Source organism: Myotis myotis, unplaced genomic scaffold (assembly GCF_014108235.1).
Source record: "Myotis myotis isolate mMyoMyo1 unplaced genomic scaffold, mMyoMyo1.p scaffold_m19_p_9, whole genome shotgun sequence".
In the NCBI taxonomy this organism is placed as follows: Eukaryota; Metazoa; Chordata; class Mammalia; order Chiroptera; family Vespertilionidae; genus Myotis; species Myotis myotis.
The window spans coordinates 12763865-12791850 of NW_023416401.1; the positions used below are offsets into that span (position 1 = coordinate 12763865).

The 27986-nt window shown below is 43.8% G+C and overlaps 1 protein-coding gene across 6 annotated transcripts; it reads right to left on the reverse strand.

Annotated features, from left to right (window-relative positions):
• Positions 1-928: 928 nt before the first annotated feature.
• Positions 929-27986, reverse strand: SLC14A1 (solute carrier family 14 member 1 (Kidd blood group)). Of its 6 annotated transcripts, none has more exons than XM_036322642.1 (11): positions 27856-27982; positions 27144-27210; positions 24603-24880; positions 21123-21279; positions 19722-19911; positions 15740-15868; positions 13067-13259; positions 10929-11076; positions 10611-10745; positions 5150-5199; positions 3298-3471 (listed from the first exon to the last, which is right to left on the reverse strand). In XM_036322642.1, the coding sequence occupies exons 3-11, from the start codon at positions 24747-24749 to the stop codon at positions 3298-3300; spliced, it is 1323 nt and encodes a 440-aa protein (XP_036178535.1). In that variant the 5' UTR covers positions 24750-24880; positions 27144-27210; positions 27856-27982. The 6 variants fall into 6 exon arrangements, with proteins under 6 accessions (XP_036178536.1, XP_036178535.1, XP_036178538.1 ...); XM_036322645.1 differs by lacking the exon at positions 24603-24880 and adding an exon at positions 22691-22778 and having other exon boundaries at positions 27856-27980; XM_036322644.1 differs by lacking the exon at positions 24603-24880 and having other exon boundaries at positions 27856-27979.

Here is a 27986-nt window from a genome sequence, read left to right on the forward strand (position 1 = left end):
TAGTGTTAGGTAAGGGGGAAGGCTGAAAACATGAATAGGCATAAAACCGTGTTCTGCACTTAACAACTAAAAAAATATTCTTGCAAGGTTGTCTGTAATAAGATCCTTGGAAAATCCTCATCTTCAGTGGAACTTAACCTTCCAGCTCAACGTACTCTGTGCTAATCAGGTGTGAGGGAAACAAGCAAATCTGGACCTGGAACTCCCACAGGTGAGGTATTCGATGCCTGGAATCTTTAGCAGAAGAATCTCAAGACCTTTTCTCCATTTTCTACCTCAGACCAAAGGGGACATTTAATGACCAGATCACACTCCTAAATTTATTATCTTGAAACAATAGGCAGGGGAGGTTTTGTTTTGACCAAGAGCACTGCAATGGGCCAACACTGTGTGGCCTCCTTTTGTTTCCTGTTTGGGCTGCTTTTGAACTTGGAGTAAATTTCCATTCTTACCATGCTCTCTTTCAAGTGTGCTAACCATGGTTGAAAGGAGGTGGAAGAGAAGTGGTAGAGACAAGCTGAGGCCGAAGAGCTTGTCCTAGAGAGCTGACTCCTGAGGCGTGCCATGGCCCAGCGTCAGCCCTGATGGGGTGCCCAGACCTGTCTGGAATGCATGGATGCTGGCTCTCAGCATTCTCATCTCTAGTGTTAGGAGCATTCCCTGAACATGTGTAACTGCCCTTAGTATCCATTCTCACCCCTGTGTGAGGAGGACAATGATAGTTGAGAGGATACCCCAGGGGATGGGCCCATAAATATGAATTGAACAGGCTTTGCTCAAATACACCTCTGGTGCTACTACCAAGTATAAGAAATGAGTAGGATTCTAGCACCTCGAGATACAAGCAACACATACTTGCCCATGTGATTGTCAATATACACAATAGTTATAAAAGGCATGCAACTTTTAAACAAGATTTACACGACACTGAGTTGTGATTATAATTTATTCATATTCTTACAAAGAAATTTGTTATTACAGACAATAGGAAAAAATACAAGTGGTCCCTAAGAAAACGCAAAAAATACTCACTGAGATCAGGCTAATACTTAGTAACAAAAATTGCTTGTGAAAATCAATACCTTTTAAATTAGACAATGTACAAGGCTTTGAAATGTTCCTATTTACAAACCTGTGTGAGCTCATGGGAGGCCTGTAATTAGCACACTGGGGAGGCCCATTCTGAAGATTCGACTTGGAGACATTTCAGAGGCCTCTGGTTCACTCACACCGCCCAGGTTCTTCCTCCGGGTCATCCGTGGTCATGCTGGCCTTTAGTCCTGCGCCCCCTCCCCCAAGCCCTATTTCACAGATTCCCTAACCAGAGAGATTTCAGTTCAAACACTGAAAATTTAGTTTTTCCACAGGAATATACGTGACTCTATGACAGTTGCAAAAGGCTTTGGTCACAGGGTTTTTAAACTGGAACAATGTTTGTTTTCCTGAGAAAAGGAAGAAGTGAACTCTCCCTCAAGTATTTGTAGGTTTACTTCCCTTTTTATGCATGTTTATTGATTCAGCAAACTGTATATATAAATATTTTTTAAAATATATTTTTATTGATTTCAGAGAGGAAGGGAGAAATAGAAACATCAGTGATGAGAGAGAATCATCGATCAGCTGCCTCCTGCCTGCCACCACACTGGGAATTGAGCCGGAAACCGGGGCATGTGCCCTGAACAGGAATCAAACCATGACCTCCTGGTTCATAGGTTGACCCTTAAACACTGAGCCACACCAGCTGCATGTATATTTTGCACTGGAGCACTGCAAACCCGAAGAGGGAAAGTCCTTTAAGATTCCACAGTTTCTCTTTCTGCATTCTCCATATTGAACTGATACAAACTGAAGGAGAAGGGGATTGGCAGAACTTTCTACCGCCATCTCCAGCCCATTTGGCTATAAAATCTTTATAGAACGGATAACTTTTAAAAGAAAAATGGGAGAATCCTTTAACTGGGTGTCTTTTTGGTGGCTCAAATATCATTGGTTTCTGAGAGAGAATATTTTGAGTGTTCAGAAAATAATACACTTTTTAAAGTCAAAATTTAACAACTTCTAAACACCTAGAAGCAATCTCACTGTAACTTTCAGTCTTTGTAACATGTAAGATATCCTCAAAGGAATTGAAAATATGATTTTAAAGGGCCCTCAGTTGCTGATGACTTAATTCTACACATTCATGACATTTACAAGATTAATTTAAGGATTAAAGTAAAAATAGCTATGCCGAATATTTTATTAAACTGTAACTTTTTTAGCCCTGGCTGCCGTTGTGGCTCAGTTGGTTGGGCGTTGTGTTCACTTGGGGGTTGCCGTGTTCAATTCCCCGTCAGGGCACATGCCTGGGTTGTGTCTTCTCACCCCGTAGGGGGCCTATAGGAGGCATCCAATCAATGATTCTTTCTCATCATAGATGTTCTTATCTCTCTTTCCCTCTCCCTTCCTCTCTCTGAAATCAATTTTTAAAAAATCTTTTTAAAAATGTAACTTTCTATACTATTTAGGAACTGGTTAAGCCAAGAACTTCTCTTATCTCATTGAAGACAAATCCATTCTCACAAGAAAAAGATAATAAACTCCTCCTAAAAAATCCCTTGCAATCTCCAAGAAAAGTAACAATACAGAATAATGTTGACTGACAGAAATTCTTTCTCCCTAATGCAGCTCTGTTAGCCTGAAAAGAAACAACCATCTTCTGCAAGTGAAATCCACGCATTGACAACACAGAGGCCGTCCTGCTGAGGAGCCGGGAGCAAGCTCAGCAATCAGGTGGCCTCGCCATGCTGACCACAGCTTATCATGTGTAACTTGCATTGATTTTTCACAAGTCAAACAGCTTATCTGAGATTTCGGGGTTGACTTCGATTTTATGACCATGAATTCCATTTCCTTAAGGCTTTATTTGGTTTACAGAGCTTAATTTTTAATACTGTTAACACCATCTAGCCAACCAAACATAAAAAACATCAATAAATATCAATAATTAGCTCTAGTCTCAGTTCCTCTTTCTGCTGGAGCATTTTGGCTTTGTAAATACATTCCAGTCTTCATGCCAATGCCCCGCGAGGGTTTAACATTCCATAGCCAGAGCGTGTGGTCCCGATGCGTCTCTCACATGTTTAGGGATGTCCCTGAAGTCTAAGAGAAAACTGCAAAATGAGCTTAAGAACAGATAGCTGGTGGGTTAGCAGGAAAGAGGTTACTAGTGAAAAACAACTATTTGCTGAGACTGGAAGCCAACTGGGGCAGTTAGTCAGAAATGACCGTGACCACCGTTGTGGATGAAAGTTGCTCTCACAGAGGGCTGTCCACCAACATTTTCTTGGCTTGTAGGTAGAAGATACGGTTTTCTTCAGGGTAAGTGACTTTACTGAGGGGCATCCTGTAGAAGTTGGGGTTTTTCGTGGTCAGCAAGAGGAACAGTAGTGTGGCCAAACAGAAGGGCCAGGTGGCAGATGGCAGTCCGACCTGAGGAGAAGAGACGAGCACGAGTTCCTTTGAGAGCCTGTCGGAAAGCTAATCCACACATAGCACCACCTCTTACTCCATCCTCATTCTGCTGGGGATTTGCCATGGGGGTGGGGAGGGGATGTGTGTGTGTGTGTGTGGGGGGGGGGGGTGGAATTGCTCTGGACTCTGCTTATGCCCATGGAGATTAAGTCTGAGCTTAGGACCTTTAGCAGTTGAAATGTCATCATCCATTCTTTCAGGGGGTCAGCTATATTTCCATCTTGTATATCTTTCCCTTGTTCTCAGACATTTAGACTTCTAACACCAGATGTGAAAAGACGATACTTGGCACAGAGATGACGCCTGGCAAATCCCCAATGGCTCCCGACCATTCCTCACATCCACGAGGCCCAGAGTGACCTCTCTACCCCTTGACTTCCACCCAGACTAGGTCTTAGACTCTACTTGCTTTCCTTCTTTTTCACTCTGTCTCCCAAATAGACTCTAAGCTCCTTGAGGGTAAGTCTCTCTCCTGTGCTATCCATGGTGACTCATGAGATTCTGAGCATACACCACATGCCCTATGCAAGGACCCCATGGGTGTGATGGTACCCAAACCTGGCTGCACATCAGAATAATCTGGGAAGGGGGTTAAAAACACAGATGTCCAAACACCAGGTCGGATCCACTTCAGCAGGAATGCCGAGGAACTGGGCCCAAGGGTCTGTGTTTTTGAAAATCTTTCTTCCTAGCTGACTCTGTTGTACAGCCCGTCCAATTCTGGTCTGTGGATTGATGTCTGTGGACCTTTGTTGGGATGGGAAGGGCCCTACAATGCTCTAATACACTGCCTGCCATGCCTGTAATGGCGCTTTGACATTCTACCAGAAAGATATTGTGTCTCCAGACAACCCTCCCAGATAAACTCTCTATTCTGCTGTTGAGAGGACTAGTTACTGTCTTGACCTATTAGCAGCCATGATCACATCCATATGGATGGAGCTATCAGAAACTGCTCTGCATCACCTGCAAGGGGGGTGAAGAGAGAAAGTCCAGGGCACTGGGAGGTGGGGGCGGGGGGGGTCCTGGAATAGTCATACTGGATTCCTCAGGAAAGGGGAAAAAGAAAATCAAAGGGCCAGATAGTGCTGAAAAGAAAGAGGAGAGAGTGGCAGGGAACCCTTAATGGGCAATGATTTTGCCTATTCATTAATTAATCCAGGACATGGGTCTAAATAAATCCTATTGATGACTGACTGGGGACTTAAAATAAGATAAGGGATATGAAAAATGATTGGCTTGATTAAAAAAAATGGAGTCTTTAGCTAATTATCTTTCCTCCCTTTCCTGCTTTCTCAACTACTACATAGTCCTGGCTTTCTGTTGCAGTAAAATATATTCTAAAGTCAACTTCCTGATACTCACAGTTAGAGTCTAAACTTGGTATTATGTTATACAACCTCAATTTCACTTCCTTAAACTAAGCAATCTGATATTCTTAACAAGCCTGGTGACTTCAATTTGGACCAAAATTTACCGTGATGCTGGAAGGTGAGGACAGACAGGTGCAAGGAAAGGGAAAGTGGTGGCTGTCCCAGTCATGGATCCTGCCCTGGGACACCACCCACATGGGCTTCAGGAGGGTTTCCATATCACGGAAAGCTGACCAGTCATGCTGTGGATAAAGCAAACTCACCACAGCCATCAGATGTGACATGCTGGTTCCCAGGTAGGCAGTGAACAGGGCTAAAGAAAAAGAAGAGAGAACAATGCTTGTTAGGCTTCATTTCATTGTGGGAAGGGCTCCCTGTGTTATAAATCCCTTGGAATGTAAACATCCACATTTTGCCAGCTAGCCCAGAACCCTGGTTGCAAGTATGTGTTTGGAGTCAGCAGCTCTGGGTTTGAATCCAGACTCCACCATTTGCACAACGGAGGTTTTAGGAACATTCCTCTCACAGGGCTGGTGCAAGCATGAAAGGAGGTAATGCTTGGGCTTAACACACAGTAGTACTCAATAAAGGTATCTTTTCTGTGGTTACTATCTTGTTGCTGCTTTGCTGATACTTATGAAAAAATCCTTCCATAGCAAATAAACTTTCCTGTTATTTTATCCAGGCAGAGTAGAATGAATTAAAATGAAACTTATGAATGTTTCTTGAGGTAGTATGGTTTCTATACTGCATCTGGGATTCCCAAATTAAGTCAGTTACCAAAAAAAATCATGGTATTAAAAAAAGAAGAAGGTAGTAACTCAGAGATCAGCAGAAACTGAGTACAAATGTGGAACTCCTCCCCAGAATAACATTTTTCCAAATACCATTAAGGCTGGCATACAAGCCAATAAATAAATATGCTATTTTTAAATTTACTTTTGGTAAAGCATGAATCTTAGAGTAGGTAATCTGAGTGTATGTGTAACTTTCAATGTAAAACAGCAAAAACAAAGATCTCAACTAGCAAATCATTAATTCTTCAGTTTTGGCTGAAGAGGGGGCTCAGAGAGGTTCAGGAAAGCAGCCTGAGGAATGATTTGCACACACCCTTGGGCCACCAGCACACACTGAGATATACTCACCACCTAGTCTTCCTGTCTGGTGAGAAATCACACCAGCTATCTTGGGGGGGCGGGACAGGAAATGGTGGGAGGAACTCTGTGATCCTCATTTCCATCCTTTTATCAATATTTTGTCTTTTTATCCTGGTATTTTTGTTCAACAGTATACCTAACTCTTTCACATCTGAATTGTCTCACGCTAGTGGGAAAGGCTCGTCGTTGGAACCAGTTTGGACTTCAAATCCAAGCTCTGCTGTTTGGTTTGTTGTACAACAAATCACCTAACTTTTCAGAATCTAGTTTCATAGTCTGTAACAAGGTAACTTGGAGGTGTATTTTACAAGGAGGTGGTGAATCTCAAATGAAATAGTGTATTTCCACAACAGCAGCTGTCAACTCACCCCTGTCATCACAGGATTGAGATATTGCTCTGAGCAGAAGGGTTGAAAGGATTTCTATGCTTGGTTTCCATAATTTTATTCTTTTCCACCCATTTCATTCATTCATTCACTCATTCAACAAATATTCACTGTCCCTCAGTTAAGCACTAGGGACACTCTATCCTTGCTCTCTTGAGTACCAGCCCTTCTGACACATTTCCTGAGCACATGAGACATTATCACCATTTCTCTCCTTTTAATGCCTATTGCACTTCTAAGACACAATCTTGGTGTTCAGGTCTTTTTTTTTTTAATTAAATCTTTATTGTTCAGATTATTACAGTTGTTCCTCTTTTTTCCCCCCATAGCTCCCCTCCATCTGGTTCCCACCCCACCCTCCGCCCTCACCGCCCCCCACTGTCCTCATCCATAGGTGCACAATTATTGTCCAGTCTCTTCCCGCATCCCCCACACCCCTTTCCCCCCCAAGAATAGTCAGTCCACTCCCTTTCTATGCCCCTGATTCTATTATAAATACCAGTTTATTCTGTTCATCAGATTATTTATTCACTTGATTTTTAGATTCACTTGTTGATAGATGTGTATTTGTTGTTCATAACTTGTATCTTTACCTTTTTCTTCTTCTTCCTCTTCTTAAAGGATACCTTTCAGCATTTCATATAATACTGGTTTGGTGGTGATGAACTCCTTTAGCTTTTCCTTATCTGTGAAGCTCTTTATCTGACCTTCAATTCTGAATGATAGCTTTGCTGGATAAAGTAATCTTGGTTGTAGGTTCTTGGCATTCATCACTTTGAATATTTCTTGCCACTCCCTTCTGGCCTGCAAAGTTTGTGTTCAAGTCTTATATTGAACTTGGTGTTCTAAGTGATCTCCAATTCCAAGTTGCTTTTCTGTCAATAGTAAGTGTCAGACTATCTAATAGCAGCTGCCCATCAACTAAGACTTGCTGAGCTGGGCTGGGAAAGCCTTCATTAGAGGTAAGTTCTGTACATTACAGTTTGTAGCTGAAGACCCTGACAGTGTTCTGGATAGTCGAGGGAGAGAAAAGGCCCTTAAGTGCTGAAGGGAAGACTAGATTTCCATTCTTCATAGACAATGTCCCTCCCAACAGACCACCATGTGTGAGTCCTACCATCATATCCTGGCCACGCAAAAGAGGTACAAAATGTGTTTACAGTTTGCATTGATAAAATAACAAAATTGAGGGATTCCTTGGTTTAGAGGCAGGGAAGGCAGCTTTGGCAGGCTCTATCAGAGTCTGCCAAGTCTTCTTTCCTGAAAAAGCCATATAGTAGGGCACCTCTGTCATAAATAACTGTTATTTATTTACCCTGGCTGACAAGGTTGAGTTTTCTTTGACAGCATCAGGGTGATGTGGGCAAGCTGAAACTTGCCATGACATTTTACATGTGATATTTGCTTGACAAGAGGGGCTGGAGGTCTGTCTCAAAACTTGATGTCTAAAAGGAAAAACACTGAGAGTACCCAGTGTGATGAAACAGACACCTTTACACACTGTTGGTGGCAGAGGACATTGGTATGGCTTTTGTGGGATGAATTTGGCATCTATTAAAATTAAAATTGGCAGAGCTGGAATTTTGGCACCAGGGTGTGGGTTCTTAACTGATTCAATATACTGCCTTAACCTTTATGCTAAACTAGTAAAGAAAATCTGATCCACTCAAAGGAAGGTAGGCATGGCAGGCAGAGTCAAGATCCCTAAAGATGTCTCCGTCCTAATCCCCAGAACCTGTGAGTATGTTACCTTACATGGCAAAGGGACTTTGCAGCCGTGACTAAGAAATCTTGATAGAGGAAGATTACCCGGGGTCATCCGAATGGACCCAATGTAATCACAGGGTCCTGATAAGAGGGAGGCAAAAAAGTTCTATCCAGAGAGTAGGATGAAGAATGATCACTGTCTGCTTCATACTCCACTGTATTGACAGAACTTTGTTTTGTTTTGTTCAATTAGCCAGTGTTACTTCTATACTAAAGAAAATAATGAAGATATTCCTGCTTTGGGGAAATACATCTTCAAGCATCTTTGGTTTCACCTCTCTCCATAGTCTGTCAAGGCCTCATCCACAACTCTTTTGACCAAAACAGTTTCTGCTTGACCTTTAAGGATGGGCTCAGGCTGTTCCCATGCTGACCCTGACCACCCTCTCTACCAACAGGAATTTCTCCTCCCAGTGTTTAGGACTTATGGAAAAGCCAGCTTCTCTAGGAGGTGCATCTCAATGATTCTAAACTGTAGTGTTCCTCTAAGAATCTTGCACTGTGAATGTTTCCTTGTTCTACTGTAAATGTCGTATGGGCTCCTGTGGGCTCTCTCTCTTACTCATCTGGCTTCTGCCCTTAACTGTAACTCTCTGTGATCAAGAACTACCTGGGATCTAAAGCGTCTAAATCCCCAGGTCTTATAAGTACTGTCGGGACTGTATCATGAGTGTTTAATATGTATTTGCTGCCAACACAGAAAAGTAAAGGTATGTACTCCAAATAAAGGTTTGAAACCTCAAACTAATCTCAGAAGAAAGATTCTAACCCCACTAAGATCAGGTGGCCATATAATCTGTTAGAGCCTTCTCTTTTGCCCTAAGCTTCTGAACAAGTATGAGAGAATGAGCAAAAAGTTTTGAAAGGGTTACTGGGGAAATAGTTGTGTGACTACAAAATGACATATAAGTGGCCACTTGAGTTTTATTATCCTTGCTGCAGCGCCAGGAAATCAAAATTGAATGAGGCCTTGGAAAACCTTGGTCCCATCCCACCCCACCCCCTGCCCAATGCAGAAATTCATTCTAAATCCTGCCTAACACGAGGTCTGCCATTTTAGTAATGACTTAGACACCTTGGATTGCTTAATCTGGTGACAAACTGGCTCTAGACAAATATTCCCATTAGGTTTGAAGTAATTTCTGCACATTCCACTATCCTTGCACCCCTTTGTCCCCCAGGGAGTGTCATTCCCTTCAGTCTAGCACAGCCATTTTCAACTGCGTTGCTGTGGCACACTGGCCTGCTGCAAGAATGTTTAAAACATGCAACACCTGACTATTTAGTCAGGGACACTGACCTCTTTCCCTTTAGATTGTTAAATAAAAAAATAACAACAGCCAACACATCTGGTGTGAAGGAATCAAAGTCATACCTATTTTTTGTCAGATCAGCAAAAAATATATATTTTTTGGTGCAACACAGAATTTTAGTAATTACTTTGTGTGCCATGAGGTGAAAAAGGTTGAAAATCGCTGGTTCTAGCACATTATCTTAAGTGCTTTTACTTGTATTGATTTAGGAATATCAGAAGCTATGGAAAACAAGCATCCCTCCCAATGGCCTGAGAAGTTCATTAGCTTTTCAAATCTAAATCACTGGAGTCTGTTTTCACCTAAGGCCTGGGCTTAACGTTTCAGGTTTTTAGCCAATGTGGGTGCTGGGTTTGCATTTACACTGCATTCCCCCGCCCCCATTGACTGGGTGTCCTTTGGCCTTAGTTCCCCAACAATCAAATGAGAAGGATGGTGGAGTGGAGCTCTCCAGAGCCCCGTCTAGCTCTGTGGGCTGAGTCTGGCTAGAATGCAGGGATCAGAAAGGGTTAATGCAGCAGCTCTCACAGTGTGGTCCCCAGAGCACCAGCGCCAGTTCCCACTTACACTTGGTTAGAAATGCAAACTCCTCCCTCCACCTCTAACAATGAGCGAGGGTCTGCGGGTGGGCCCAGAGGTCTGCATTTTAACAAGCCTGCCGGGTAGTTCTGATGCACACTCAAGCTTGAGAAGAGCTGGATGAAGGTGATCCTCAAAGGGCCGCACAAAATTCTACCTGAGTCACCAGGGGAAATGGCTCCGCATTTAGCTTGAGTTACTTCCGTTTCGTTTCTTGGGTCAAATGATTAGTGTGAAGAACACAGGACAAGTTGAGTTTCTGTGCCCCAATATACACATATGACAAAATGGAGAGTACCTTTCCACAGGCTCTCCTGTCTCAGTCACCACCTAGCTGGGCAGAGCTGACTCGAATACTCCCAGAAAGGGGATGCCACTCACCCTGGTCACACACTGAGAGAGCACGGGTCCCAAACAAGAACCCCAGCCCTAGTGTCTCGTGCAGTCCTTTTGTACTGTTTGTCCTGGATTTTGATCCCATAGTCACCAGCACCCCTCCCCCTAGATGCACGGATTACTCACCACAGGCGAGAGCCAGGAGGTGGGTTTGCCAGGTGAGCGCCATGAACATCCCTCCAATTGCAATGCAGGCCAGAGAGCTGTTGAAACCCCAGAGTCCAAAGTAGATGCTCTCGAATGGAGCCGAGAGGCTGAGCGCTGTTAGATAAGACAGGAGCAGTCAGAGCAGCGGACGGACGCAAGGCAGGGTGCTCTGGAAGGGGCCTCGGGTGGAGGCAGCAACTGACAACTGTTGGTCCCTTGAGGCAGAGAAAGGTCTGGGGTACAGAAGGTGCCTGAACAACACCTGGGGCGGAGGAGGTGCTCTCCATGCTTGCTCACCTGCTGCTACCCCTATCGCCGACCCGATTGCAGCGTGCAGGCACATGAGTGGGGAGGAAAGCAGGATGGCGCACAGGAAAATGAGCCCCGTCCACAGATTGTCACAGCCGTATATCTGACCAACACCCACAGGCAGGGATTTCAGTAACTGCAAAAATAATTTAGGAAATAAGTCATTAAAATAACTGGACAGAAACCCATAGGACACCCACAAGCACATATGAAGTAATTTTAGATTTAACATATCTAATCTTTTGAGATAAGTGTCATTAATTTAAAAAATTTTCCCTCTCTCTTTACAGAAAAATCTCAGTCCTATTTCTGCTTTATTCCCAGAGATACACCAGCCTTTCCCTGGTGTACCCTTCCCTTTTCAGCACCCCTCTCCACTCCCTGCTCTCCTGCCTGCACAGACGCGTGGCCTTGGTAACTGTGATGCCACTGACCCACTGTGAGGATCTCCAATGCCTCCCCATGAGGGTGGCAGGGACCACCACTTATACGTCTACTGCTTTCAACTGTCCATCCCTGCTGGGGCCAGTCCATCCATGCATCTCTACAGTCCATAGAAATATTATTGTTCCCATGCAATCTGGTGGTTAATGAAGTCAGGGGATCTTATCCACAATTCAGAAGCAGGTCTATACTATGAGTTTGATTCTACCCTAAGCTGGACCCTAAATTTTTCCGCCCATGCTGGATTTTCATATCTACACAAGATTACTTCCTGTTTCTTCTAGACCAGAGAACTGGACACAGGCACATCCAGGAGAACCAATCCTCAGGTAGCCAGGGGTGGAGAGTCGGGTGAGGTGGGAAATAATGGCTGATGCTGAGGTGGCAGTTCAGAGGGAGGGGAAGGACAAGATCCCCACTTCCCCCCACCAGCACTGTCTGACAGAGCTTCGCATGGTCTTGGAATATTCTGTACCTTTGTTGTCCAATACATGTGTCTATCGAGCACCTGAAATGTGGCTAGTGAGGCAAAGGAGCACAACTGTAATCTTACATTTTGATTAATTTTACATTTAGGTTAAAATACCCACATGGGGCTAACAGCTACTGTATTGGACAGTACTATTATAGGTCGATCAATGAATACTATAATTTTTAATGGGGAGTTATAATACCTTTCTTTTTATTTTCCTTCTGAGTTATTTCCAAATGCTCCCATTCATTTTCTGAGCAAGAAACTAAAGAAAAGGCTACGTAAGCTTCTCACATGTTTTGATCACCCAGCACAGAGGACAGCAAAAGGTGTTTTATAACCTCACAGTGGGAAAGCCAGTTTTTTGCACATGAGAAAAAGTAGGGTTTCTTTGGTTTTCTTTTGATTTCAAGTGTTCTCTTGCTTTTAAGAATCATGAAAACAAGGATATTTATTAAATGAACACCATTAGGAAGAGCTGGAACTTTATTTGGGTTAACCAGGTGTTTAAAAATGGTGTTCTCTCTATGCACATCTGTAAAGAGGTACATAGTATACAGCCTTCAGGGTGGTTCTCAAACTCTGGCCCACAGCACAAGTATTTGGGGGCTTGCTATACAGGTTCCCAGGCCCCACCCCCGGAGATTATTATTTAGGAAGTCTGAGATGGTGCTCATATTGGTACTTAAAAAACAATGATTCTGATGCCTACTGAAGCTTGAGGACCCAGAATTATTGTACTTATTCTGTGAGATCGAACATAAGAAAAGGCAGAACAGAGAGGTTCTGTGGTGGGTAGAACAGTAAGCAGCCAGTCCTTTTGGCAGGTCATGGAGGGCTTAGCCCCAGGTGGAGGTCCCTGCATCAGTGGCTAGCCCCCATCTCACCCATCCAAACAAGGGCCAAGTTTGCAATAGAAGGTGTGATTTCCAATGGAGCTATGTTCTGGAATTAGCAAATGCAGATCTTAGGGAAAGTTAGCTTTGACCAAATAGTCATTTAAAAAGACCCCTAAAGCCCAAAGCTTTGGAGAAGAACAAATGCTTTAGCAGCAAAATGAAGACAGGAAGTACCCCCCCCGCACCCCCCCCCCCCCCCCCCTGCAACCAACTGAGTCTCCATAAGGCTCTGATGCCCATGGACGAGTAACCAGGAGGACGCTGGCTGTCTTCCAGAGCCAGGGGGAATGTGAAGAGATCGTGTATCTTACCTTCAGGCCATTGAGGTCAGACCAGGTGACATTGGGAACCGAGGTTATGGGTGAGAACAATTTTCCTGGGAAGAACAGATTGTAATGTCCTGTGGCCGAAAGGTACATGGTCAATGCCATGTTGAAGGGCAGGGTGAAGACAGGGAGGTCCCATTTGCCGAACACGGAGTTCAACCCACTTGAGAAAATTGGACTAAAAACAACAACAGAAGAGAATGGAAGAATATGTGTGTGGCAGCCAATGTTGACAAATCGAATCTCTCTGCGAGGGATGGCTTTTGAATATGCCCCTAAAGTGCTGCATTGGAAAACCATTCACAGAAAAAACAAACAAAAAATCCAAACACACTTGAGATAAATCCTGTCATAGAGAGAATAATTCTTACATAGAGTAAAAAAAAATCAACTCATAGTTTGTTTGGCTTTTGAAAAATTACATCTGGGTTGCTTACAGTGAGCCATAAACCTCTAGGTTTCAAAAACATTTTTCTAGTATTTAAGACATAGGAAATAAAATATTATTTACATAGGTAAAGCCACATGTGTGACCTACTCGATCACATGCCCTTCCCTCCCCCTCAGAGGTGACCACGATCTTGAACTTGTCTATATCTCTACAAGTCTTTAGTGTATGTATTTTTTAAAAAGATAAACAATTATCCAAGGGAGGATGCAGGTGATGTGGGCTGGATGAAGAAGGTCTTAAACTCAGAGGGACAGAGTTTTAGGTCAGGGATGGCGAACCTCTGACATGCGAACTCATTTTTTTGGTTTATTTTTCTTGGTTAAATGGCATTTAAATATATAAAATAAATATAAAAAATATACACCTTTTTTTACTATGGTTGCAAATATCAAAAAATTTCTATATGTGACACGGCACCAGAGTTAAGTTAGGGTTTCTCAAAATGCTGACACGCCGAGCTCAAAATGTTCGCCATCACTGTTTTAGGTCCTTGAGCAGGTGAACTGTGTGACCTTGGGCAAGGCACTGCTTGCTCCTCAGGGCCCTTGACTGTAAACTGGGGGTGGAATTAGTTGGTCTCTGGACTCTTTTGCACACTCACTTCTTGACTTACTCAGAGGGCCATCCCTTTAAGATCAGAACTTCGGATTTCATGGGTTGTGGGAGGGGGTGTGGTGAGCACCCACAGGCAATGACTTTTGCCCTTGAACCTGTTCCCCAGAGTAGGCTGGGAGTTACCTCCTGGGCAGGTGGGCTTTGCTGCCAGGTTCTCCTCCACACCCTGCAGGTGCAGCCTGGGGGGGTGGGGGGGTGGGGGTGGCTCTCCTGCAGACTCTGTTCAAGGCGGGCTTTACTTCTCATTTGTGTGGATATTAGTATTTTATATTCTAAATATGCTACAGTAAGAAGGAAATGTTTGCTTCCAAAAAATAAAAAAGATTTGTGACACTGTCAGCATGGAAACTAATTTGAAGAATTCAGGCTTTTTTTTTTCTTTTAAGGAACTGAATTCAGTAAGTAACTTTTTCCTCATTCCACCATGATGCTGACACCATCCTCAATAAACATTTTTTTTTGAAGGGAGTGGGGCAGGTGGGTAAGGGGAGTTCATAGAGGCACAGTGGTTCTCAAAGTGGGATCCCTGGATTGGCCATATCAGCATTATCGGGGAACTTGTTAGAAATGCAAATTCTCTGCCCACCCAGGTGAGCATTGATCCATGAACCAGTAGATCAAGGTTTGATTCCTGGTCAGGGCACATGCTGGGGTTTCGGGCTTGATCCCCAGTAGGGGGCATGCAGGAGGCAGCTGATCGATGATCCTCTCTCAGCATTGATGTTTCTCTCTCTCTCTCTCTCTCTCTCTCTCTCTCTCTCTCTCTCTCTCTCTCTCAAATCAGTAAAACCATATTAAAAAAAAGAAAAGAAAATGCAAATTCTCAGGCCCCAATCTGTGTTTCAACAGGCCCTGCAGGGGATTCCGATCGTGTGCAGGTTGAGGACCACTGATGCAGCCAAAGGCTCTCAACTTTGGTTGTACTTTATATTTTTTAAAAAATATATTTTTATTGATTTCAGAGAAGAAGGGAGAGGGAGAGAGAGATAGAAACATCAATGATGAGAGAGAATCATTGATCGGCTGCCTCCTGCATACCCCCTAATGGGCATTGAGCCAGCAACCCAGCATGTGTCCTTGACCGGAATCAAACCCAGGACCCTTCAGTCCACAGGCCGACGCTCCATCCACTGAGCCAAACCGGCTAGGGCAACATTGATTGTACTTTAGAAACTTCTGGGGCTTTTAAAACTTCCAATTGCCCAGGCAACAACCCCAATCAAGACTGATTACATCAGAATATTGGGGAAAGGGGAGAGAGGGTATGAAGGGCCATATGTACCAGTGTGTTTCTGTTTCCTTTTCCCAATAGACACAATCCGAATCTAAATTTTTAAAAATGATTTCTCTAGAAGTTGCATTATATACATAACATGAAATTTATCACGTAACCATTTTAAAGTGTGCACTTATAGAGCACTAAGTACACTCACATTGTTGTACAACCAGCACCACCATCCAGTCTCAGAACATTTTTCATCTTGCAAAACAGAAGCCCTGTACCCATTAGCCCTGTACCCATTAATTCCCCATTCCTACCTCCTCCCCTATAATTTGTTATAAAAGCATTTCAAAGACCAGTTATAACTTACCAAGTCATGGACATCACAGAGACAGGGAATAGCAGCCACCAGAAGTAGTCTCCCTTGTTTGAAAAGACGGCCATAAGTATCCCCACGAGGGTGGCGTTGTAGCCGTGCAGCCCGGCTGCGATTGCTGACCTGCGGGCGAGAGGCACAGCGTGGACATTTTCCGGGTGGACACTGGCTGGGCTTGCACTAGTGACACTTATAAAGTCCAGGTCATATTCACATTAGAAAATGAGATTATATTTAGAAATCTATTTCCAAGTCTATAGAAGCCAAATACTACTAAAAATGTGAAAAAATACAAATGTACACTTAGAACAGCCCCCTACAGAGGCATCAGAGCTAACGATGCGCCAAACCAGTTCTGTTTCCTTTAGCCTTTCCTTCGGGAAGTTATTATTTCTTTGAAATCATTAAGGGCCTCTGACTTGAATAAAGCTTTTAGATGAAACTGTTTTTGAAATCTGATTTTCTTGGTCAGGTGTAAGATTCTTGAAATGAAAATTCACTTTCACAGTGTCTTTGATTTTACAATTTAACATACATTTTATCTTCCTGTGCTTCCATTTTTGTTGTCTCCAAACAAAGATTTCTAAGTTAGTACAAAGAAAGATAATTACTTTTCTTTTACTTGGCAAAGTATTCCATTTGATTTGGTGCATATTTAGCACCTGATTTTTTTCTTGGGGCCCTTTTTGCTTCTGAGCATTTAACCTCACTTCCTGTTTGTTCTTCCATTCCAGACCCCGTATTCCATTCCCCCCCTTACTATTATTACCTCTCACGGAAATGGCCACGTAGAGACCTGTGGTGATATTGTCCTATAGACGAAAAAGGGGCCACATACTAAACCTGATAAGCTTAGGGGAGGCCTGTCTGGGGGAGGGAGGGATGCCTCCAAACTCAGAGACCTAAAGTAACCTCATAGGATGGTCTGAAATGAAAACTTTCTAACTAAAAGCAGTTGCAAGGCAGGTGGTCATGCCCTAGGATGGTGTTCTTCTCTAACAAATGTCAATCTTTACCTTAACTGAGCCTGTCTATTGTCTTTTTGCACCTGCAATAACATACCCCTGGAATGTCAGGGTAATTTTCTTTTTCCAGACCCCTCAGGGTGCAAACACTGCACCAAAGCAGAGACCTCAAATCCCCTCATTGTTATTATCATGTTATCCTATACCCACCTAAGTAAAAGAAGTATGTATCTTTAAAAAAACGTTGTATTCCTTTTACTTTTTACCCAACCCCAGAGATTTCCCCGCCTCTCTTTTCCCCCTCCCTAATCTATCACCAATGGATTTCATGTAACCCCCTTAGGTCTTCCCCTTTGATTCTAATGTAGAAAATAAGTGGTAAAATTGCCATTTTCTGGAGCATTTTTCTCAATCCCTTGAGATTGTGTTTCCTGGTAATTGTGGCCAGTTTGGCTCAAATAAAAATTCTTACAGGTTTGGACATTTCTTACATTGACTGTTGGCCCTGCTTGTCATGAGATTTAGGGGATTCTAAGGGAATATGTTCTTTTAAATTTGAATTTATTGGTGTTACATTGGTTAATAAAATTATATAGGTTTAAGGTGTACAGTTCTATAATACATCTGCATATTGTGCATTCACCACCCCAAGTCATGCCATTTCCATCACCATTTACCCCCCCTTTACCGTCTCCTGACTCCTCTCACCCTCATTTTCCTCTGGTAATGACCATACTGTTGTCTATGAGGTGTTTTTTTCTTAATCCCTTCACCGTTTTTTACTTAGTCCCCCCCCCCCCCCCCCCCCCCACACACACACACTTCTCCCCTTGGATCTCTCCTTAGATTCCACATATAAGCAAAATTACATGGCACCTGTCCCCATCTGACTGACCCACCCCACCCAGCACAATGCTCTCCAGGTCCATTTGTGCATCTGCAAAAGGCCAGATTTTCTTCCCTTCCATAGTAAAGCAGCGTTCCGTGGTGTAAATGCACCACAGCTTTTTTATCCACTCATCTACTGATGGGCACTTGGTAACCTCGCTTCCTCTCCTGGTCAAAATGGTTCCCATGTTATACCTGGGAACTCGAAGCCACTGGCAACACCTGGCACCATGAAGGGCCCGGCATTCAAGGGTGAATGAGCCACAGGTGTGAAGATCATGGAGTGAGTGGGTGAGATCAAATGCGGGGCCCCAGGGGGAGTTGACACAGCCAATGAGCCACACTCCCGGGTGGCAGAGGATCGCGTGAGAGCTCCTTGGCTTGTTGGTAACTGGAGCAGGAGGCACCCATGATCAGCAAGATGATGTCATGCTGAGTGAGAGCATTAGAAGAAGGACTCTCTGTTCAAACGTCCTTTGTCTACCTTTAATAATCCCCCAGGCTGTGTGGGAGGTGATGTAATCTGTATTGATTTAACCCAGGAAGTGATAACGCCCTTCACAATTGGGACTAAACATGACACTGGAGAACTAATGCAAAGACGTATCCTCTCAAGAACTGACTTTCAGAATTAATGCTTTAGTTTGGTCAACAAATTTAATGGCAATGCCTACAAGTTGTGGAACACCCTGGTTAAAGCAGCAAGAATATTTATATTCACTTAAAACAGAGGGTTGCTGTTTTAATGCTGTCCTTTGAGGACCGGGATGAAGAAAAGAGATTTGTAAACTAGCACGTGTGAATATGCCTGGTCTTCTAAAATACACCTGATAAGGAAAATGGGTCAGTTAGCGAAGCAATGAAGGAACCTTTGCTATGGCACAGTCCGAGGCCACACCTCCAAAGTGGAAAGACCATTTCTTGACATGCATTGGGAAAGGGTTTAACCTAAGATACTAAATCACCTTCTACAGATAACAAATCAGGCTCCTTGGAGCTGATGCAAAAGTGGAGCATTTGCTGACTCTCTCCCCAAGAATCTTCTGAGGCAACGCACAGTAAGGGCAATAAGAGCTTAGTTGTGTAATGACAACCCACAGGGGATTATGCATTGACCTTGAACACTGGGAAGACCTGCAGCCTCCCTGGAGAAACGGGTTAGTCAGGAGTGTTCTACACCTCTGATGGGTGTCAGCTCATCCCTTCTCCTTCTTCCTTCTCCTTCTCCTTCTTCCTTCTCCTTCCCCTTCTTCTTCTCCTTCATCTTCAACATTTTAATCACATTTAATTCAGTAGTTCTTTTGTAAAATGATACTAAGACTGTCAGAGAAGTGTGACCACCTACCAATGTATTTTCAAATAGGATGATTTCCTTATGTTTATTACTTTTAAAAATGCCATAAAACATTTTAACCACTTGACAGAACACTTTGTAAAGTGGATGCTATTTCTAACCTAGCACATAGTTCAGAAGATATCCTAACACTACAGTCAGAACTTGCTGACTTGAAATTTGTGGTTATTCATCTCTCTAGATTACAGGGGTGGGCAAACTTTTTGACTCGAGGGCCACAATGGGTTCTTAAACTGGACCGGAGGGCCGGAACAAAAGCATGGATGGAGTGTTTGTGTGAACTAATATAAATTCAAAGTAAACATCATTACATAAAAGGGTACAGTCTTTTTTTTTTTTTTTTTAGTTTTATTCATTTCAAATGGGCTGGATCTGGCCCTCGGGCCGTAGTTTGCCCACGGCTGCTCTAGAATCTCAGCAGAATGAATTTACTGAACGAATCATGGACTAAAGATATAAAGGAGATTATTAAGCCAATAAGCTTTTCATGCATTTTTGCCCAAACAAAAAAAAAATGTTGATCGATTATTAAAGAAGATCCCTTTAGAATCTCTCCTGGGATTTACTTGTAGCTTAGTTCTGGTTACCATGTACTGCTATGAAAATTTGGCATTGTTCAGACTGGCTGCTTATTCAGGTGCCATGAATAAAAGCAAATATAAAGAGTTCTGTGGAATAAAGGTTGTTTCTCCTGGGAGGAGTGGGGCTTTATTAGGGCTACTCCTGTGTCCTCAGAAGTGAGAAGAGTGGCTTGGATGGGTGCACCTACCTGTCCTGACTGAGCATCAGGGCTGTCAGGGTGGAGACCGCGGTTCCTATAAAGCCATTGAGAGCCCACCAGGGGTTCTGGACCAGGAGTCCCACAAGAATCAGGATTCCACTGATGGGGTTGTTGACAAGCGCCACCTGGGACAGGCCCCGCAGAATCCAGTCGAAGAACTGGAGCACTTGGGGTTTGTCTGCAAAAGATGACAAGGGCAGAGCTAAGAAAGCAGTGAGGAGCCCCAAGTTTAGGGCCCTCTTGAGCAAAATCATCAAAAGCCCCTCTGATGAAGGTGAAACATTTTTTTAATATTCTTTGAACAATTTTCTCTTTAGTGGCACCCAGATCCTTAAGCATCCAATTTCTTTATGCTCAACCCACGCTGCCCCTAGTAGAATTGCAGCTCCGGAAAGTGTCAAATGCACTTCTTCATCATGCGTAGAGGTACAGACTTTTAAGCCAAAGGACGGAATTACCAACAGTAAAATTTTAGATTTTAGGTACTGAAACAATAAAATGGAGCCAGTTGTCTTCCTCTGATAGGAGCAAGGTCCTGCCCTGACCACTATCTCCATTAAAAAAAAAGTTTGAAGAGGCTTGCAGGTTAAAAGATAAAAAGTTTAAAAATGGGGAGGAAAGAGCTAGAAAGTAGGTGAATACAGTCAAACCTTGGTTCTCGAACTTAATTCATTCTGGAAGGCTATTCATGAAGTGATTTGTTTGAAAATGGAATCATTTTTTCCCATTAGAAATAATGTAAATTGAATTAATCCATTCCAGACCCCCAAATGATTTACTGTTTTAACCTTTCTTATATACAGTACATGTCTAATGTACTGTTTAATCTATAAACAAACACTTCTTAAATGTATTGAACCATCCCCTTCTAGCCTGAAAGGAATCACTTCCAGCACTCGGTCCAGCTCCCGGTGGTGTCTTTCAGATCTTTGCTTGTTCACTTACCACTGCCTCTGAAATGCTGTCACTGGCTAAGTGCTTGTCATTTATCCAAATCAACAACAGTTTTTCTGCCTCTTCAACTGCCTGTGATCATTGTTTCTGTCACACCCTCAGCAGCATTAGCACTCTTGATGGCCTCTTTATGTTTTAAAACTGTGCTAATGATTGATTTTCACCAGCAACGAAAGCATTCTCTCCTTTGTTTGTTGCCTGAGAGATGCTTTTTGTCACGCTGAGATATCAGCATGAAAGGGTTGTCAGGCCCAAAACCGAAGCTTGGTTCTATGACAATCCAACTTAGACATTTTTTTTCTCCTGAACAACTTGGTGGAGACTGAGATTCGAAAACTGAGGTTTGACTGTATAACTAAATATATGAGTAGAAGCATCAGCAATTTCTTCCAAATCCATTTCTCATATCTCTTCAAAGGATGGAAGCAAAAATACCTTTAAGCCAGCTGGCAAATTCTTTCATGTCACCGGTGACATAGCCAAGAGCCTTGGGAAGGCGCCTTCTCCTTCGACGCGGTGAGGTCAGGTTTTCACCCCGGTCCACCTTAACCATAGTGGGGCTGTCCTCCATGGCTATCTCTTCCCCTGGCCCCTTGAGGAAAGAGCAGAGCTCGTAAACACCCGCGTGCAGGCTTCACCGGGCTGGTCAGCATAGGGCCTGGTCACAGCAGCCACAGAGGATGAGTTTAAATGCATTATTTCATCTGGACCATGACATCTCATGATATTAAGAAATCACCATTTTCTTCTTGGAATATCATCATGGAGATGATTGCCCAAACCCAAATTCCATCCTACTTTCGTGATTACTGTCTTTGATGCTATCATGAGAAGGTTCTTGTCTTTATTTTCATAAGGTTCGGCTCCTAATTCAACAAACATTTACTGAGTGCTTATATCCTGCACTCAAAGATCTCATTCAGCCTAGTGGAAAAGGCTGGAAAACAGTTAATTTCAACATAATGAAGCACATAGTAATGTAGAAAGAGTTAACGTCACATGCTTAAGCTTCATGTTGTCAATTAAAGGAGCCAGTCATCAGATTACAAAATGGTGCTCACTGATGCAGACCAATCAGCTGCTTTCTAAGACCAACAGCCTTTTAAAATTAAAACTTAATTTTATGGAAAAGGCTTTATGTTTAAAAATTTGAAGATAAGAAAAATTTTAAAAGCAGTTAACACTGCCTAAGAAACCCCATCACACACATTCTTAAAATTCAAAGATTACTTGAATATGCCCAGCTGGAGTGGTTCAGTGGTTGAGCATCAACCTATGAACCAGGAGGTCAGGTTCGATTACTGGTGAGGGCACATGCCCGGGTTGCAGGCTGGGTCCCTGGTGGAGGGTGTGCAGAAGGCAGCTGATCAATGATTCTCTCATCATTGATGTTTCTATCTCCCTCTCCCTTTCTTTCTGAAATCAATAATATATATATAGATTATATCTTCACATCAGGCAACCACTTCAGACATTCCTCATTTTTGGAATTTGTTATTTAAACGTTTTAAAACAGGCAAGAGTAACATTACACAAAGGTCTAGAACATAGGAAAAGTGGGAGTGGACCACGCTGTTGAAAACCAGAGAGTTGTAATGTAAGAACGGTACAATAGAAGGATGTCCAGGGTGTAATTATAGTAAACATGCTTCAGAAAAATAACAACAACATAGCCATGGCTTGTGTTCACTTGAGATTCTTCCCTCCCCATGATTAGTGTGAATGGGAAAGCACCAGCATCACCAGAATATGGTACTCTGCAGACAGAACTGGTTTCATGGTAGACACAAGAGAATACCAGTGATGCCATCTCAGAGGTAGGCAAAGGGAGGAGACAATGGCACAACCACCTGGAGCATGCAGGAAAGGCCAAGAGCACAACCAGGTTAGTGTGAAGTAGGTGGACACCAAAACCAGAAGGCATAACTGTGGAATGCTGAAGCCACAGGCACATAAGACACGACCACAGAAGTATCAAAGCCCATGTAGATAAACCAGCTCACCTTCTACCTGTGGCTAGGCTGTGAATAAGGGGTTCTCATGGGTATTTTTGGCCCCTTCATTGTTCCATTTACCATGGCCAACAAAGAGCTATTAACAGATAGAAAAGTTATGCTTTGTTTTCCTTCAATCCCGACTCTAGTTTTGCCTTTTATTAACCCTAATTGGAAATCAATGTGGGTAAGTGACTTTTTATTACATAACTATTGTACTTTCATTGTGTTATTTCACTGTTTAACCATCCTGCTTTCAAACAATGGTGAACCATTAATCATAACACAAAGTAGAAGGTATTTATGGAACACATTCTAGATTAAGCTATTTTGTTTTGACAAAATAGTGTTAGATTCTTGCATTTGTGAGACATCCAATGAACCTTTGCATTAAGAATCTCTTCAATTGAAAACTGCTGGAGGTTAGGAGCCAAAATAAAGTCTGTATGGAGCTCACTGGCCCCAGAGTTAAACATGTAAAACTGAATTAGTAAGCAATTATAAGAAATTGTCTTTTATTTCATAATCTAAGTGATGGCTACCACTTATTTTCAGATATCTCCCTCTCTAAATCTCATTATTGAAAATATCGCTTGGTAAGCCCTTCCTCAGCTACAGTGACTCGTTTTAAAAGCCAGGCCAACTTATTGGAGGCACCAGGCTTCTGCCCCGGCAGCCACAAAAGGCTCAGATACAACCGTCCCGAGTTTCTCACATCAGCATGGAAGGAAACCAGTAGAGGGGCATTTTCCGTCGAGTACAGAAATGAGTGGGAACATATGGGTTATTCTGGGGTGAACAAATTCATGTTCTCAAAGTTTCCAGCCTACATTTATTTGTTTTAGAAGGCTTGGACTCCACCATCGCCGCCGAGATGTTGGAGATACAGATACGAAACTTGATAAGCATAACTGGCCCGACGTGATCGGGAACCTGAAGGGCCTGAGTGCCCTGCGGAGCCGCCCAAAGGTAAATAAAGACTGAATTTTCATCTCAATCCGCAGCCCGCCGTCAAGAAGGCTTATTGCCACTGTCTCTCCAGGGTCCACGCCTGGGGTGCGTGGTAGGGCCTCCAAGCCTCCGACACAGGAGTCTTCTCCTGAGGTGAGCAGACAGCTGCTGCTGATTCGGAGCCAAAGGAACCATTTGTTCGGAACTACGAGAAGCTTCTGGAGACCCTGGGAGCCCTGACTTCTTGCTCTGGAACTCAGGCATGAGCACTGGTTATGAGAAGCCAGTAGCTTAAAGGCTGCAGTTCATCCTACAATTTTATCACCCCAGACCAGCGGTTCTCAACCTGGGGGTCGAACGACCCTTTCTCAGGGGTCGCCTAAGACCATCGGAAAACACATCTATAATTACATGTTGTTTTTGTGATTAATCACTGTGCTTTAATTATGTTCAACCTGTAACAATGAAATTGGGGTCACCACCACATGAGGAACTGTATGGAAGGGTCGCGGCGTTAGGAAGGTTGCGAGCCACTGCCCTAGACTCTGCCTATTTGGGAACTTTAAGAACCCACACAGCCTAGCTGGAAAGGCGGTGGGAGACATGGAGCAAGGATCATCCACGCATGCCCAAACTTCTCAAATCTAACTAAGGCGCCATTAGCCTTTAACAGAAGGCAGGACAAGAAAATGCAAGGAAGAAACCCTAATAAAATAGAAGCAGGACCAAAACCCCAGGCTAGTTTTTCCTAGCTTTCCCGTCATCATCCAAACCCAGCAGCTCAGCCATCCCGCCTCTGAACCATGAGAAGTGCCCTGTGAGTTTCTGGACCCAGCCCCACGCACATCCGGGCAGCCCAAGCCGTGCGCTCGGCCGAGCGTGAGGACCCACTGCCCAGGCTCCACTCAGGAAAGACGCAGGAGCGCAGGTGCCCAGGCTCCGGAGACGGACGCTGCAGGAGGAAGCCTACCTGTTCCGGCGGCCCCCGGGCCCAGGCCAGCTTTAGCCGGGAGAAGCCTCCGCGTGTTGCCTCACCAGCTTTATTTCCAAAAGGGTTCCTCCAAAGAGGAACAGCAGAGGCGTCACCAGCGCCGCCAGCCAAAGACCGTCCATTCATCCTCCTTCCTCTCCACACTCTCCGTATATGACAAAGGGCAGAAAATACAAGAATCAGCAGGACGCGCGCCTTGGTTCTGCCGGGCAGGTGAACTGCGAGCTGGAGGGAGGCAGGAGCGTGCCAGGGTGTTCCTGGGTGGAGGAGACGTGGCCCCCGACTGAGACCTCTCACGGAGAGGGCCGGCTTCTCCACCAGCCAAGCGCTCCGTCGGCAAAGAGACAATGAGCTGACCACACACACCGGATGCTCATTTTACATTGCTTAGAACGAAACAAACAAAAAATGGTGGCAACCCGTTCTGCAAAGACAGCGACACAGATCTTGTTCTGCTGCGCGTTTCCACTACCAGGAGGCTGGCAGACCTGAAGCCTGCTCCAGTGGGAGGGGTGGGCTTCGGGGTCTGAAATGCTTCAGGCCAAACGGTTAGCGCTCCATCCTGGAGACAGAGGCCCAGGCAACTATCTCCTCAGTCTTGTTCTTTACAAATGTGAGGAGAGGCGTGGTGCGGACTCTGATTTTCGCTGGCTACACATAACACACAGAGAAAGCCCAGTCTAAGAGAATGCTAAATGGTGTTTTTTTTTTCTTTCTTGTATCTGAATAACAATTGTTAAATATGGGACATCATCTTGTTAATAATAAATAATTCTTAGTTGAAGGCTACAAGTGTGGCAGCTTTGTATTTATTTTTTTAAACTTCCGTTGCATCCAAGGATATAATTCTCCCTTCCTAGTTCCAGAAAAGTTGTAAGTGTGGCATTTCTCTCTCTCTCTCCCTCTTATTTAATTTTTACTTTCTTCTACTGCGTCAGTATGAAACTCACGAACTTACACTCTACTAGAGTCCTTCAGAACCATCTCCAGTCGTGGAATAGATCCCTGTCACGGCTTAGAAAATAACTATGTGCATGTGTGTTTATCTGTGGTTAAACCATCTGGTTTGTTAAGCACCAAACTGATGTGTCTATGGGTTACATTGCACATATTTTCGTTTGAGAAAGAGCAATGGTAAGACTCATCTCATAGACGGTTAAAAAAATAAAGAAGGAAAAGGAAAGAGAGAGATAACACAGACCGTCACATTTCATCAGAGCAGACGCATAGCCCTCCTGCCCCTGCAGGGCTCCTGTCTTCCCCCCACTACCAAAAGCACACACATCTTGGAGAATCACATCCTCTGAGCTCAACATCACTATTTTCTTAGAGCCAAGAGAAGGTAAAATTTGAGAGCTAGGTGGGGTTTGAGAGAGTGCATAGTTCAAGCCTTCGTTTTATAGAAGAGAAAACTGAGGTTCAGAGAGGGGACCCCCCAAGTTCACTCAGCAGAGTCAGTCTTACGGAATAGGAAAGCTTTGCCGGTTCTTTGTCTTTCAGTCTGGAGCACGTTAGCGCCACCCACGAGTCTATTCAGGTCAACAACCAGAGAAGAACAGCTTCTGAGTGCAGCCTGCAGCAGGCGCGAGGGCTCAGTGGGGTAGTAGACTCAGCCTGTCTCCATGGCTGCTTTGAAATAACTCAGAGATAGATGGGGGCTGAACAGTGACAAAGGGCTCGGCCACCCCCAGTTTTATCCTGTGTCCTGGAAGGAATCAGTGACTGTTCTGACAAACAAACATCTCCTGGGCCTCAAAGCAAGCCTCATTCTCCTGGATCACTGACACATCCACACCAAGGCTGGTGTGTGCTGAGCTTAACATCCTGAGAATGTTCTGGAAACTGCTTTCTGGCAGGAATCAGAAAGCCTAGATCACCAGTGAAACAAAACAGTGCTCATCATTCTAATATAGGCAATATCAGAATTTCAATCCAACCAACACTCCCCATTTTATTATTCAAAATAAAACTCGTTTTATTGTCAGCATATATTAGAAATTTGTGCAATTAGAGAGACCCAAAAGTCTCCAATTTTCTATGTCTCAAGTACAGGCATAACTTGGAGATATTGCAGGTGTGGTTCCAAACCACCGCAATAAGGTGAATAGCTCAATAAAGCAAGTTGCACAATTTTTTTGGTTTCCCAGTGCATATAGAAGTTACGATTACACCACACTGTAGTCTATTAAGCATGGAATAGTCTATTAAGTATAAAAACACAATGTACGTAATTAAGAACAATTTATTGCTAAAAAATTACTAATCCTGATCTGAATCTTCGGTGAGTCATAATCTATTTTCTAGCGGAGAGTCTTATCTTCAATTTGTTAACCACCCACCACCTTGCCCCCCTAATTTACACAAAGCACAATGAAGCGAAGTGCAGTAAAACGAGGTATGCCGGTATCACTTTAAAATAATAGTACCAAGTTTTGGATATGGATACAGAAGAAAGAATTTAAATATTCAGGCTCTTCCATATTAAGACACTTTCAACATTGACATTTATTTGGTACTTACAATACTCTTTAGTATTTTAGGTAGTTTTTGATATTAAGTGGTGGGAGGTGCTCCGTTGTCCTTAAAGCTGTAAGCAGAAACAAAGAGAACGCTGTCAGTTATTCCTGCCTCCTGATTAAAAGGCCTTCTCTTGGGAACACACTACTCCTAGCAGCCTGGAGGTCTGAATTCCACAGTAGAAAGTGCAGCTGCAAGGAACTTGCCAAATGCACGGCTTCCTTGAGCCAGCGCGCCCTCCTGGAGCTGAGCACTCCCCCTGCAGAGGACAGCACATGCCGGAAGATCCATAAAACCGGATTAGAAAGGGCCATTGCCAGCGGCCCACTTTTTTTTGGAGTCAGTTATGCCTCCAACTTGACTTCATTGTTTCCAGCACACAGCCCGAAACGCGCACAGCAGCGATGGACTCAGTCACCTAGCAGATCCCGGAGACATCTCGATGCAGACCCTCTTCCACGTGGAACTCGGGTGCTGTGCCCCCACCCTGCTTCAGAGACCAGAAACAAAGGCCTGGCTTCCAAGCTTCCAGGGAGAGGCCTGGGGCTTTGGGAAGCTGCTTTCTAGTTTGGCAAAACTCTGACTTTGCTGTTTCCACCCAGTTCCAGACTCTCTGAAACATTTCTCCATTCAAACAAAGAAAAGGGAAAAGGAGCAAATTTTAAAGTGGACCGAGCACCCAGCAGAAGTGAACAGAAATAAGGAGGGTACTCACACTCCGGCTGGCTTCCCGGGGCAGAAGGCACTGGCTGATAAAGCCCAGCCGGGCTCTGCTGGAGGGAGGGTGCTTAGGAGGAGGCAGTGCTGGGAGGGAGGCACCCAACAGCTTTATAGTCAGAACCCCAC